We start from the raw sequence: 14,227 nt of genomic DNA on the forward strand, positions 1-14,227 counted from the left end.
GGCTCCTGCCACTCACACGCGAGACCTGGAAGAAGCTCCGGGCATTGTGGCCATCTTGGGGAGTAAACCAGTGGATAGAAGATCTGTCTCTCCCTCTCTCTGTAACTCTGACTTACAAAATGAATATTTTTTAAAAAGTGAAATCTGTTTTACCTGAACTTCCTCATGTACCCCTACACTGTCCTTCACTGGGTTTCTGTGTGGTGTTCTGTTTGACAAGAACAAGGCGCTATCAGAGGGTGGGAGGCTGGAGGCCAGGAGAAAGCAAGGGGAGGCTGCGGCTGAGCAACGGTTCCACAGCTCGACTCCCCGCTCCCCACCCACAATGCAAATGGCAAGCACTTAAGTGTTTTGCTGTAGAGATGAACTATTACATGGACAGGGACCAGAAAAAGTACCTGTTACATAAGACTGTTACTTTTTTTTTTTTTAACCACACACACACACACACACACACAAATACCACAAAGCAATGGAAACAGCTTTGTTCTACATAAGTGTTTCTGCAGTGCTTGTTGTAATGGGATTGTACTTAAGAAGCTGCAAAGTTTACCTAAGACAGAGGGACTCAATGTAAGTTAAGGCTAGTAGAACATTAAAGAATTCTATAGGAAATCTGGTTTGCAGGAAAGAGCTCCTCGTAAGCCTCCCAGGAGGGTTGGATAACCTCTGAGAAGCAGGCCAGGAAATTCTCCATAATGCCAAGCCCCTGGATGGAGCTTTCTTTTGGAATTTGTCCCTGCGAGCCCCCTTACTGGGCACTTCTGTCTATCATAATGACTCTGCCCCCAGTTACCCCAAAGCTAGAGAGGGAGACCTGCTCAAGCAGATCATGTGGCCCCAGGCTTCCTTCCCATCAGAAGCAGGGGTGTGCACCAGGGGCTCCCCAACACGGAGGAGTAAGTTGTTATTGTGGCACAATGCCACTTGTACCTACGGCCTGCCCCAGGAATGTGCCACCCACATTTACTCCCAGGTACTTCTACGGTTTCACAAAGTCACACATAAGGCGACACCCTTTCCTGTAAGCTTCATCCTAGCAAGTCTCTTTAACCATGACCCCAAAAGGCAGGAACACAAGTCGGCCGCCTGTGCCCTGTCTGCTCCTGGTTAGCTACTCACTGAATATGGAGATTGCATATTTCAAACACTAGCACCACATCACACATGTAATAACAGAGTAACCATCATCTAATTGTCTTCAGCAAGTGAGTGCCTGTGGCATGAACGGTCACTCCAGGTGCTCCAGCAACAAGCAGACTCTGCAGCCCATTTTCTAAGTCTCTGTGAGTCAGTTTAATAAATGCATCTTTGTTCCTGGAATACAAATCTACAAACAGAAGGGGGAGCAAAGGCTGGGGGTGTGCTGGAGGGGCATTAAGTCGGGGAGGGGACCAATTAATGGGATGCTGTATGCCCTATCAGAATACCTGGTTGTAGTCCTGGCTGCTTGTTGCTTCCAATCTAGCTTCTTGCTAATGTGCCTTGGAAGGAAGTGAATAATGGCTAAGTATTTGGATTTCTGCCACCTATGCAGGAGATCCTTATGTACTTCCTGGCTTCAACCTGGCCCGACCTGGCTATTGTGGGCATTTCAGGAGTGAACCAGTGGATAGAAGGTCAATCTCTCCCTCTCTGTCACTATGCCTTTCAAATGAATAAATAAATCTTTTTTGGAAAAAATTATTTATTTATTTAAAAGAGTTACACAGAGGCAAAAGGAAAGGCAGAGAGTGAGAGAAAGAGACAGAGAGAGAGGTCTTCCATCTGCTGGTTTACTCCCCAGTTGGCCTCAACAGCCAGAGCTGGGCCAATCTGAAGCCAGGAGCGTCCTCCGGGTCTCCCACTGAGGCGCAGGGGCCCAAGGACTTGGGCCATTTTCTACTGCTTTCCCAGGTCACAGCAGAGAGCTGGATTGGAGGTAGAGCAGCCCGGACTCGAACCAGCGCCCCTATGGGATGCTGGCACTGCAGGCACCGGCCCTACCCGCTATGCCACAGTGCCGGCCCCAATGAATAAATAAATCATTCAAAATAAATTCAAAACAGATTTTCCATCCATGTATGAGAAGAACGCTTTGCTTAATAAAGTGAAAGCGCCATATTAGCCAGATAGTCTTGGCAAATTACTTTGTTCTGGGCCTCAGTTTCCTTATCTGCAAAAAAAAAAGGAAGTGCCCCCTGCCCCAGCCAATCATGAGGACAAGAGAAAACTTGAGAGTACCCACCACAAGAACTGAAGGATTAAACAAGTGGGTATACTGTCAGAAGGAAGGTATCTATATTCTCATCTCCCCAAAGAACACAGGTGAATCCAGGGACCTTCCTGAGTTAGGGTTCACAGACTCTGTGGGCACAGCTGTTGCAGCCTCCTTCTGTGAGCTCAGAACCACCCAGGATTAGTTCCAATGAGAAGTGCAGGTGCTGCTCTCAGCACTAAGGTCCCCCAGGGAGGAGGCTCACCCAGCCTCCTGCCCCACAAGTCTCTAAATCCAGACTGCAATGTTGTAAAAGCCCTCTGGATGCATCCCCTCTATCATGCCAAATGCTCTCCTCCCCTACCCCCGCCCCACCCCCAGCCCGTATGGCATATCTGATGGGCACGAGTTAAAGAGACAATCCCCAAACAGGGGCTCTGTGGCAGGTTTTCTGCCAGCCCACAGCTGTGGAGCAGGGAGTGCTCGTGTTATCAGCCCAGGTTCTCTCTAAGCTGTGTGCACAGAAGACTTCCAAATGGAAGGGAGCAGGGAGGGTAGCGAGGAGGAGAGATGGGGGTAGGAGACAAGGGGGTAGGAGAGACAAGGAAGAAAAAAAAAAAAAAAAAAACCTGGGGCCAGTGCCGTGGCATAGTGGGTAAGACTGCCGCCTTTAGGTGCTGGCATCTCATATGGGCGCTGTTTCAAGTCCCGGCTGCTCCACTTCCGATCCAGCTCTCTGCTATGGCCTGGGAAAGCAGTAAAAGATGGCCCAAGTGCTTGGGCCCCTGCACCTGCGTGGGAGACCCAGAAGAAGCTCCTGGATCCTGTCTTTGGATTGGTGCAGTTCTGGCCATTGCGGCCAATTGGGGTGTGAACCAGCGGATGGAAGACCTCTCTCTCTTCCTCTCTCTTTGCATCTCCTTCTATCTCTGTGTAACTCTTTCAAATATATAAATATATCCTAAAAAAAAAAAAAAAGCTGCCTCTTGGGGCCAACATTGTGGCGTAGCAGGTAATGCTGCTGCCTGTAAAGCTGGCATCCCATAAGGATGCCAGTTCAAGTCCCAGCTGCTCACATTTCCAATCCAGCTCCCAGCTAATGCACCTGAGAATGCAGCGGAAGATGGCCCAAGTGCTTGGGACCCTGAACCCACATGGGAGACCCGGAAGAAGCTGCTGGCCCTGGCCGTTGTAGCCATTTGGGATTTGAACCAGCAGATGAAGATCTCTCCTTCTCCCTTTCTGTGTAACTGTGCCTTTCAAATGAATGAAATAAATCTTCAGACAGAGAAACAAAAAGCTGCCTCTTGGCTTAACAACATTTCACTCTGTAACGCCCCAGCCGGTGGGTTTATAATAAGCCACTGCAGAATACAACCTTAGTCAGGAGATATGGATGACGGTGTGAGTGCCCAGGGCTTGGGAAATATAATGAACACCTCTTTCTGCACACCCCACTTGGTAGTGCCGGAGAGATCGCAGTACCTGGGTGGCCGGATGAAACCTGGCTTGGGAGAGAAGGCTCTCAATCTGATCACACCTCTCCGATGTTGCCCTAGGGCCAACAGACAGTTCTGGTTCCTGGCCTGGGAAAGTCAGTGGTACAAACTGATTTTTTTTTCTTAAAAAGATTCATTTTAGTTGAAAGGCAGAGTTACAGAGAGAGGAGAGAAAGAGAGAGGTTTTCCATCCACTGGTTCATTCCTCAAATGGCCGGAGATGAGCCAGACGGAAGTCAGGAGCCAGGAGCTTGTTCTGGGTCTTCTGTGTGGGTGCAGAGGCCCAAGCACTTGGGCTACCTTCCACTGCTTCCCCAGGGGCATTAGCAGAGAAGCTGGACCAGGATCAGAGCACCAGGGACGCAAACCAGCACCCAAAGGGGATGCTGGCATTCATGCTATGCCACAGGGCTAGCCCTAAGATTGATTTTTAGAGATTTATTTATTTGCAAAGCAGAGTGACAGAGAGAGAGATGTATTTTCTGTCCTCTGGTTTACTCCCTAAATGGCCGCAAGAGAAAGAGAGAGAGATTGATCTTCTGTCCTCTGGTTTACTCCCTAAATGGCTGCAACAGCCAGTGTGGGCCAGGCTGAAACTAGAAGCCTTGGTCATCCACATGGGTGGCAGGGGCCCAAGTACTCAGGCCATCACCCGCTGCCTTCCCAGGGAGCTGGACTGAAGTGGAGCAGCCAGAACTGGAACCAGCACTCCCACGTGGAATGCCAGTGATGTTGCAAGCAGCAGCTGAACTCGCTGCTCTACAACACTGGCCTCTGATTCAGAGTCTCCTGCTTTTCCTCGCACCGCAGTATAGCACTACTAGGAAGTTGGTACAAATTTATCTGGAATAAAAAGACATCTAGTATTCACCACAGTCTCCTTGGCTTCTCACCCCTATCTACTTCTACACATAAAGTCAAGAACGTTGTCATGACACAGTGGGTTAAACCACCTCTTATGATGCCAGCACCCTTTACAAGAGTGCCAGTTCACATCCCGGCTGCTCCACTTCTGATCCAGCTTCCTGCTGATGTTACTAGGAAGGCAGTGGATGATGGCCCCATTACTTGGGCCCCGGCCACCCACGTGGGAAATTTCTAGATCCTGGCTTCAACCTGGCCCAGTCTTGGCTTTTGCAACCATTTAGAGAGTAAACCAGTAGATTTTGGCTGGGAGATAGCTCTTGCTCGCGCTTTCTCCCCTCCACCCCCCACTCTACCTTTCAAATTAATTAATTTAAAAAAAAAAAAAAAAAAGCCAGGTAGTCTGCCTTTTTAACAAAATCGTAACAAAATCCTACACACTGGCTGTTTCCATGGATCAAACTGGTGGCTGTCCAAGCTCACTCTCTGGCTTTAAGTGTGTTAGGAAGAGAACCTACAGGCCTAGCAATGACATCCATGGAAATGCCACGTCTTTGCCACCAGCTGGGCTTCAAGCCAAATGACCAGGATGAATAGCAGACCAGTGATTTAAAGAGGGAACATTAACACTTTGGGGGGTTTGCCTTGCAAGTGGCTTAAGAGAAGTATTACAGAGGGGGACAGTGTGTGAGACCAGCAGCGGGAAAGACCATTACCAGTGAGCCTGGGGGAGGCGTGGCTCACTCTCCCCACCCCACTGCCTTTCCAGCAACTCAATCCAACAAGTATTTATTGAGCATGACACTCCCGTCTGCCTTGGCCCTCCCTCTGCAAAAACACTCAAATCTGTTCAAGCTGCAGGGTGAGTTCCATTGCACTTGAACTTGAAACATGAGGTGCTTACCTCTTAAAAGGGCAGGCACACAATTTCCAGGATAGGGCAAAAGGAACTGAAGAGGTTTGATGAAATTAAGGAACACAGCTGACCAGACAAGGCTACAATGTCAATTTTGAAAGGGAAGGGAAAGAAAAAACTTAATCTGAGGGAGAACAATATATTGGCCAATTTAAAAAACAAAAAAAAAAAGCCTACTGTAAACATCCCAGTAGCTCTCTAATTAACCACATCAAACACTGAATATTCCTGCATGCTATGCCTCCTCCAACTTTTTTTTAAATGGAGATTTATTTATTTATTTGAAAGGCAGAGTTATAGAGAGACAGAGGCAGAGAGAGAGGTCATCCATTTGCTGGTTCACTCCCCAAATGGCCACAACAGTTGGAGCTGGGCCAATCTGAAGCCAAAAGCCTGGAGCTTCTTCCAGGTCTCCCAAGCAGGTGCAGGGGCCCAAGGACTTGAGCCATCTTCCACTGCTTTCCCAGGCCACAGCAGGGAGCTGGATGGGAAGTGGAGCAGTCATGACCCAAACCAGCACCCATGCAGGATGCAGACACTGCAGGTGGTGGCTTTACCCACTATACCACAGCACCGGCCCCTTGAAATTATATTTTACTCATGTGCAGATGATAGCCACCTGCTCTTAGAGGTGTATGTTTAGTCCTATCTTTGGTCCACAAGGAGGTAGTATCTCAATGCTATCCTGCATATCTTCATTTAGGATCAGAAGACAAAGGATTCAAATGGCAGAGGTGGAGGTAGACTTGGTTGGCCCTAACAACTTTTTCCCCTGAAAAAGTCAACCACAGGGTCAGTGCTGTGGCATAGGGGGTAAAGTTGCTGCCTGCAGCACAGGCATCCCATAAGGGTGCCTGTTCAAGTCCTGGCTGCTCCACTTCTGATCCAGCTCCCTGCCTGAGAAGGCAGCGAAAGATGGCTCATGTACGTGGGCCCCTGCATGCATGTGGGAGACCCGGAGGAAGCTCCTGGCTCCTGGTTTCAGATCAGCTCAACTTAGCAATTGCAGCCATTTTGGGGAGTGAACCAGCAGATGGGAAATACCTCTCACTCTGTAACTCTACTTTTCAAATAAATAATAAATATTTTTTAAAAATTAAAAAGTCAACCGCCGTATCCAGGATAGGGAGCTCAGGGTCAGAGAACAGGCACCCCGAACTTAGAACTTTGCTTTCCCATTCTCTAAGAAGTCCCATTCCAGACAGCTTCTGAGAGACAACTCCCCAACTTCTGACCACAGCCCGGCTGCTTCAGAGCAATCGGAATCTTCCCAGGCCTCCCCCAACCTCCACCCTGTTTACTGTGCAGCTGGAAGAGGAAACTGCTAACGTGTAGGCCGGGCTGTGTCCAGGGCACTCCGTCCATGCCAGTGTCAGCTGTCTGGGGCTTGTGAGCACGGCCACAGGCCTCGGGGCCTGAGCAGGGCAGGGTAAGCGGCTGTACACGGCCCATACTGCAGTTCCAGGTCCCTCAGGGCTGGACTTGGAGTTTTCCTGTTATGAAATACTTTGATAGCATTCTTTTAAGTTCATTAAAACCACCCTTGATTGGCTGTGTCGCTCCCACACAGTTAAAGTCAATTGAGGCTTATTGGGGCCTGAGGATAAGCATTTAAAAGATTCCAAAGCTGAGCATTCAGCTTTGTAGCAACCCCGAGGGGAAAGCCGGGTTCCAGGAAGAGTTTTCAAAACCAGGAGGTTCAGTGGGGACCATGAGCTAGAGGCCTGAGTGTCAGCAGCCAGCTGTCCCAGAATCTTCCACCAGACAGCTGTTCCCAGGAACAACAGCCCCTTCACAAGCTCCACGCGACTGGAGAGGAACTGGAGCACAGATAATTTATAAACTTCAAATATCATCCAAAACTCTTTCCTCTCTGAGATCAGGATTTGTTTCGGACCTAACAGTGTGAATAGATTTGGCTAATGTTTGGTTAATTCATACCCTGCAAACCAAATAATGGAATCCTCTGTGAAGATTCATCCCAGGCAAGGAGGAGGGGCGGTGACCACATTTCCCACCCGTCCCTTGTCGGCATTTGTGCTTCTCCGTTCCCTCCTCTACACGGGCGAGGGACAAAATCCACTGTCATGAAATTTACTTGCTGGTGGGCATCCATCTACTGGGATGGAAACACGAAGTTTTCCCATTCAGCCCCTTCCGAGGGCTCCCACGGAGCACTCCTGAGCTAGGGTCAAATCGCATCTGACATAGGTGATAATGTCACCGAGAACTCTAAAACCAGACCTGCCCCTAGACTACGTCACTCCCTAGAGAACACCTCTACGGGGGACCTGGAAGGATCAGGAGGCGGTGGCTCCATTTCTAAGAGCCTCACTGAGGTCAAGGCGTATGGCCCTGGTGCCCATCACAGAACTCCACGTAAACTGCACTCAGCACAAATGCAGAGCTAGTGTTCTTCTGGCTTGGAAAGGCCACATCAACCACTTTGGCAACGCTCAAATTAACACCATCACTATAAAAGTTTTGCAATCCTGCCTCCAATTTTCTGGAGGCTGATTTACATCTGGAATTAGAGAGAACAACGTCCTCGTACCAGCACGCCCCACTGCTGCTCTCACCCCCTCCTCACTGACCTCAAGCGGTCTAATATCTCTTAGTCTACATTCTTTAAGTGAGGAACTCCCCATACCACACAAGTCTAACCCTCTGCTATCCGAAACACTGAAGAACACACAGCTGTACACTCCGCTGGGAGCCACACACAGGCAGGTAGACAACACAGCCCCCAACGTCCAGGACGTCATCACTGACGGTAGCAGTTAAGAGTCGGATGTTCCAGCAGGGCGTTTTGCTGACCGCGTGCCTAGTACTGGCAAAGCTGGCAAGAGCAACAGTTAGTGGTGCTGGCCTAGAAAGTGCCTGGTGCTCTAACGCTTCCCAGACAGGCGCCTCAATCATGGGTTTAGGAGAACTGGGGCTCTTAAAAGGATTTTAACCACACCCCCTTGCCTCAGTGTAGCAAGATGGCTCCTTGGCACGGCAAGGTGTGTCTGGTCTCATGTCCAGGCTGTTGCTGGCCCCAGAGGCCAGAAGGGCCAGCTTGACGAGGGCTTTCTCAGGGTCTCCAGCTTCCTTCACGCGATTCCATACGGATCTGAACGCCCATGCCGCCAGGACTAGGCTTCAAAGCGCTGAAGGACAGGAGTTTAATAATTACCAATAGCACTGCTAATAACAATGCTACTTTATACTCATGAACCAGCCATCCTGGGAACCTAACCGCCACTTGGACAAGCCACCCTTCCTCTGGCCCTGTGAGGAAGCCAGTGTGTTAGAGCAACTGCGACTACTGCCAGCTCCCAATGATCTGTTCAGAAAAAAGAAAGGTGATGGGACCATTTCAAACAGGAGATAAGCCTCAAGAAATTTCCATCTGAGTTTAACATGCGCTGACTGCAGTTGTGGGTAGTTAGGCTGGGAGAGAGGAGGGATACAAGGGGAGGGGGAGCAAATTTGCCTAACAGTTAAGCTTTCACGTAAATTCAAATTAGCTGATGTCTACTGAACACAGTTCACCCGACAAAGGTCACGTGGGCAGTCTGGATTCACACGTGCTGATCTCCCACAAAGATCAGGAAGCTGACTGGAAGCAGATGGCTCCCTTCCTTTTCCCCTTAAGTAAGAGGGGGGATTCGAGCTCGTCAGTTTCCTTTACTCTCTTGATTTTCTGCGGAGGTGTACGTCACAAACAGTTGAACTGATGATCTTTGTTTAGCAATAGTGGACAGGTGCGATGTTTAAGACAAGAGTGGGCAAACTTTCCTGGAAAGAGGCATCTGGTGTGGGCCATGCCATCTCTACCACGACTACTCAGCTCTGCCACAGCCATGGATAATATCTAAACAAAGGAGTGTGGCTGTGTTCCAATAAAACTTTATTTACAGGGTCAGGCGCTGTGGTACAGCAAGTTAAGTGACCACTTGGGATGCCCACACCTCATACCACAGTGCGGATTTCCAGTCCCAGCTGCTCCACTTCTCATCCAGCTTTCTGCTACTGAACCCTGGGAGGCAGCTGATGATGGCTCGAGTGCTTGGGGCCCTGCCACCCACCTGGAAAACTGAGATAGACTTCATGGCTCTTGGCTTCAGCCTGGCCCAGCCCTGGCCATTGCAGGCATCTGGGGAGTAAATCAGCGGATGGAAGATCTCTCTCTCCCTCTGCCACTCTTTCAAGTAGATGAAAATAAACATTTTTTAGAAGTTATTTACAGGAACAGACAGATGGCCAGGTATGGCCTGCAGGCCACAATTGCTAAATCTCATTTAACAAGATTCTGGTGGGTAAGGAGGCTCTGAGGCAGCAGCTGGCAGGCTCCAGCAGAGCTGGTCCACTGGAGGAGTGACCTCTGCAGAGCTTGATTAAACACAATCTTCATTCTAGGGACGCAGAAACAGAGGCACTAGACGGGATAGGGACCCCACAATAATTCACCTCTGAGTCCTGCTTGCTCCATCATCAGTGGTCCTGGAAGAACATAAAAGTTAGCAGCCTCTAATTGACCTAAGACACAAAGAGAATTTAATTTAAGGGGGAACCGCCACAAGAAGTTTATCCTGGGTTTCTACCACCCACTGGTTGCTCTCCGCTTTCTTGGAGTTGGCCTGCATTGTTCTCCCCACTCTCCAGCCTTCCTTAGTCCTAGCGCAGGCTCATAAAAATGAAGCCACTGCTCATTTTATGAGGACATCCCTTACAGATTAATGATCACAGAAGGTCAACCCCACTCTTTACACCAGAGTCCTCTTTACAAGGTCTAACGTAGCTTGTCAAGAGCACAGCAGGTGTGCAGAAGGGACACAACCACACAGCCCTGAGGTCACGTCACTTTGAGATGGGAAACAGAAATGGTGACGACACACACTTGTTCCTGAAACCCCGTTCCAGCTCACAAGCCTTCTTAAACAGTTGGGCTGCAGAGAACTGTTTAGAAAGCTCATTTTAAAAGATGAGGGAATAAAAATGCAAGAGGAGGCCCTGAAATTCTGAAACCTGCAGTACTGGTTTCAGACCAATCTGGGTTTGCTCTTTGAAGCCTGAAAAGGCAGTGGGTCCTGGCCAACAGTGCTCTCACCTCGGCTCAGGGGAGGGAGTAACAGCAACACAAGCAAAAGCAAACACTGTTTATAGCACCTCCTACGTGCCAGGCACTGCTCTACCCACTTTCTATGGATTAACTCCTTTGATTTTTAGGATGTAGATATTACCTAAGAGGAGGAAACTGAGGCACAGATCTAAGCAACATTCTCCAAGCCACACAGTTGGTAAATAACAGAACCTGGGCTCAAAACCCATGCATTCTTTATCTTGATGTCAGTCTCTTATGGGTGTGCAACTACAAGGGGTTTCCCTCTACCCCATACACCCCACTGGCCTAGAGGAAACCACCCCTGCAGCTTCTCAAGGCCAAGGAATGGAGACGATCTCAATCCAAGACCAGATGTGTCCTCCCCACCCCCAGACCAAAGGCCAGGTACATTTCCCTAATTTCTGGTCACAAAGAAGTCCACAGGTGCAGGCTACTCTTCTATTTTTCTCTCTCCTGCCTTATTTAAAATCCTCAGATAAATGCATATTAACAGTTGGAGAAATCATGGATCAACCCAATCCATAAGCCAGAGTTCACCATCCCCGCCCTAAATCACCTGACAAGCCATGCCCAGCTCTAGCCTCCTCTGGCTCTACAAAAGGAATAGGCCATGTAAAAAACCCAGCTTCCAAATCTACATTCTTCCTCCTTCCACAGCATCCACTAGCATTTGAACATGTATTGGCTTTGCAGGAGACACAAAATAACTGCTATTGAAAGAGGATCGCTAATCGATTTCCAGCTACTGCACAGGCAGGCATTCTGTTGGTGTCTACCAAAAATAACTAAGGTTCTGATGTTTGTGGTTCCACTGACTTTCCTGGGTTTTAAGGAAGCCCAAACAAAATCGACAGGTGTACAGTCTCGTGGTTTGCTCTACAGCCTATGATGGGCCCAAGTCTGCCTGGGCACTGCCTTGCTCTACACCACTGGATTCTATACATGCTTCTACTACTTGGTCACCACTTGTTCCCAGATTTGACCAAGTTTCTGTGTTCCAGGATGTGATGCTGCTGTGAGGTCTGGGCAGGATTGGGGGTTTGCTAACTCTGAGACCTGCTTAATCCCACTCCCACCTAGCAAGGCACTACAGCAACTATACTTACAGGAGAGGGCTGTGCAGCAGCTAAGCTTAGCCATCACCAAGAGCTCAAGCGACTCTGGTTCAGAGACTGTCACTAACCATTAAGATGGCAGGGACTACGACTTCTGTACATTTGGTACAGACTCAGGCTTTGGAAGTGTGCAATGATCTTTTCACATCTGGTGTGAATCAAATGCAAGCCTCACTTTCAACTTATTGCCAACCTCCTCATGCAAGTAGGTTCCTTTTTCCCGTTCCTAAGTGCCTGCTTTTGTGGGAACCATCACAGCTCTGGGTGTGAAAGCAAGGCTAGGAGTGCTCCTCCCCCGCTTCCCCACACCCACCACATCAAGCTGCTGTTCAGAAAGTGGGGTATTTGCCACAGCGTACTTGATTCAAGCCCTCACCCCACTGCCACGTTGGCTGGCAATGCCCAGGACAAAACAGCCTTGATGAGGGGAGGAGGAAAAGGCAGGGGGCAAACTGCCCAGCTCCTATACACACAGAGACTCAGGCGATGGCTGGAATGAGACAGCCATATTAAGCAGGTCAATGAGCTGGGAACGTGCAACTTCTGGGCCACACCGAGAGGAATGTAGGGAATCGGGAGCTGAGAGTTTGCACCGCAGGAAAAGCCGTTAAACTAACTTATTCCGACCGGCTGCGATGAGACCGGCTCCAGGAGGTAGCTAAGGGGAAGCGCACGTGAAGTGGCGGAGAAAGGAACTCCAGCGCCGTGCAGAGAGATGCTGGGGCCAAACTCCAGCTGGAGAAGTAACACATGGCTCCGCCGGGCTCCGCTCCGTGCCCCTCCCCCTCCCCGTGCGGGCGTCCAGCGCCCACCGGCTGCGCGCTCCCAGGACCAGCCCTCGGCACAGGGCGCCCCCACCACGCGCCGCTCCTCTTCACGCCTCGCTCCCACCCCCTGCAGCTTCCACTCACCCCATACGATACCTCTACCCACTTTTCGGTTACGCCCCCAAAGCCAGCCTCCTCCTACGAGGGCCCTACCCTCACCTCCGGACCCCGACTCGCTGTACCCTCTGTCCCGGCGGTCACTCACTCCACGTTCTCGGCTCCTCGCTCTCACGCGCTCCCCTTTCTTTTCTCTTGCCCCCGTCCACTTCCCCACTCACACTTCTCGCCGCACCCCTCCCCCTCTGCACGCGCCCCCCCTCCCCCAACGGCTCCTCCCCCAGCACCCGCTCCAGGCCCGGCTCACCTGCGCGGCCACCCCCGTCCCGGCGCTGGTGCGGCTGCTGCAGCTGGAAGGGGACCGTGGCCCTGAGCGGCTGCAGCCCAGCCCGGGGGGAGCCAGCGGGGACTGGAGGAGAGCAACCCCGCCGGAGCCCCCCGGCACCTCCGCGCCCGGACCCCCAGGCACCTCCGCCTCTGCCGCCCGCTGCGGCCCCCGCCATCGCCCTCCCGGCCGCCCGCCCGCCTCGGTCCTACAGCGAGTCCCACACAGCCCCCCAACCCCCGCGACCGCTGCTTATCTGCCCTACGGGGCGGAGACCGGCCCCCTCAGCTCAGAACTCTCATTGGCCTATGGAACCCCAGGACACCCCCCCCAACCAATTCAAGGCTTGCTCTCCCCCTTTCCCAAGGATGATTGGTCGCTGTGCCTAGCGATCCAAGTCAAGACCCCACCCCCGCCCCACCCCCGTCTGCTTGTCTCCATCCGAGAGGCCGTTGATTGGTCCGGCCGGAAGAGGGCTGGTTCTCTAGCGCCGCCAATGAGAAGACACAGAAAGGAGGAGCGTCACACCCAGTCCCAGGTAGTATGCAAATGTGATGTCACGTGACGTCAAGCTAAGTTGAGGACGAGACCATGTGTAGATTGTAGTCAAACACTAGTGAAATAAGTGATTATGGGGTAGAGGCTAGGGAGGAGTATCAAACTTTATGCAGTTGAGTCCCGGCAACACAGGAAAAAAAATCAATAATTTCAAAAAACATTAGTTTTAAATCCTCATTGGATCTCAGTGCTAATAGCAAGCTCCAAAACTAAGTCTACAAATTATTGCAAAGTTTGCATATAATTTGCATGCAATTTGCATTATATTCGTGCTCTTAATGGCTACTTTGCATCATGTGACACCCACATTTGTCTTTCTCCACATTTCCCAGTCCCTAGTTGGTGTCAGTCCAACATTAAAAAAAAAAAAAAAAATACACAGCTGTTAGCTTGTAACTTAAATTGGGACTCTGAAAAGGAGCAGAGCCGTCCATTCCAATTCTAGCTCGGCAGAGTGAAAGGAACCAAGTGACTGAGAAACTTGCCCAAGTTTCACAGCAATTCTGTTAGCAAATCCTGGTCTTCCCAGTTCAATGCCCTCTGATCAATAACTCAAAATGAGCCTGGATGCTCCCCAAAGAGAATGCATGTAGTTGTGAAAAATCGCATGCTATAATATATGTGGGAAATACAACAGCATGTAAGACAGTATTAAAAATTATTCTTCTTCTAAAGAAAAAATATTACTCTTGGCATTCATTAGCCGTTTTATTCTATATATGGAAAAAGTACAAGTCAATCAATTCTGGATTGTCTGCG

General features: G+C 50.2%; 1 protein-coding gene across 1 annotated transcript in view; it reads right to left on the reverse strand.

Moving 5' to 3' along the window:
• Nucleotides 1–13,088, reverse strand: part of FAM117A (family with sequence similarity 117 member A) — a 49,379-nt gene extending 36,291 nt beyond the window's left edge. Inside the window, exon 1 of the mRNA XM_062175517.1 lies at nucleotides 12,893–13,088. Coding sequence (XP_062031501.1) covers nucleotides 12,893–13,088 — 196 coding nt within the window. The remainder of the gene's footprint in view (nucleotides 1–12,892) is intronic.
• Between the last annotated feature and the right edge of the window lie 1,139 nt (nucleotides 13,089–14,227).

Source organism: Lepus europaeus, chromosome 18 (genome assembly GCF_033115175.1).
Source record: "Lepus europaeus isolate LE1 chromosome 18, mLepTim1.pri, whole genome shotgun sequence".
NCBI classification, from domain to species: domain Eukaryota; kingdom Metazoa; phylum Chordata; class Mammalia; order Lagomorpha; family Leporidae; genus Lepus; species Lepus europaeus.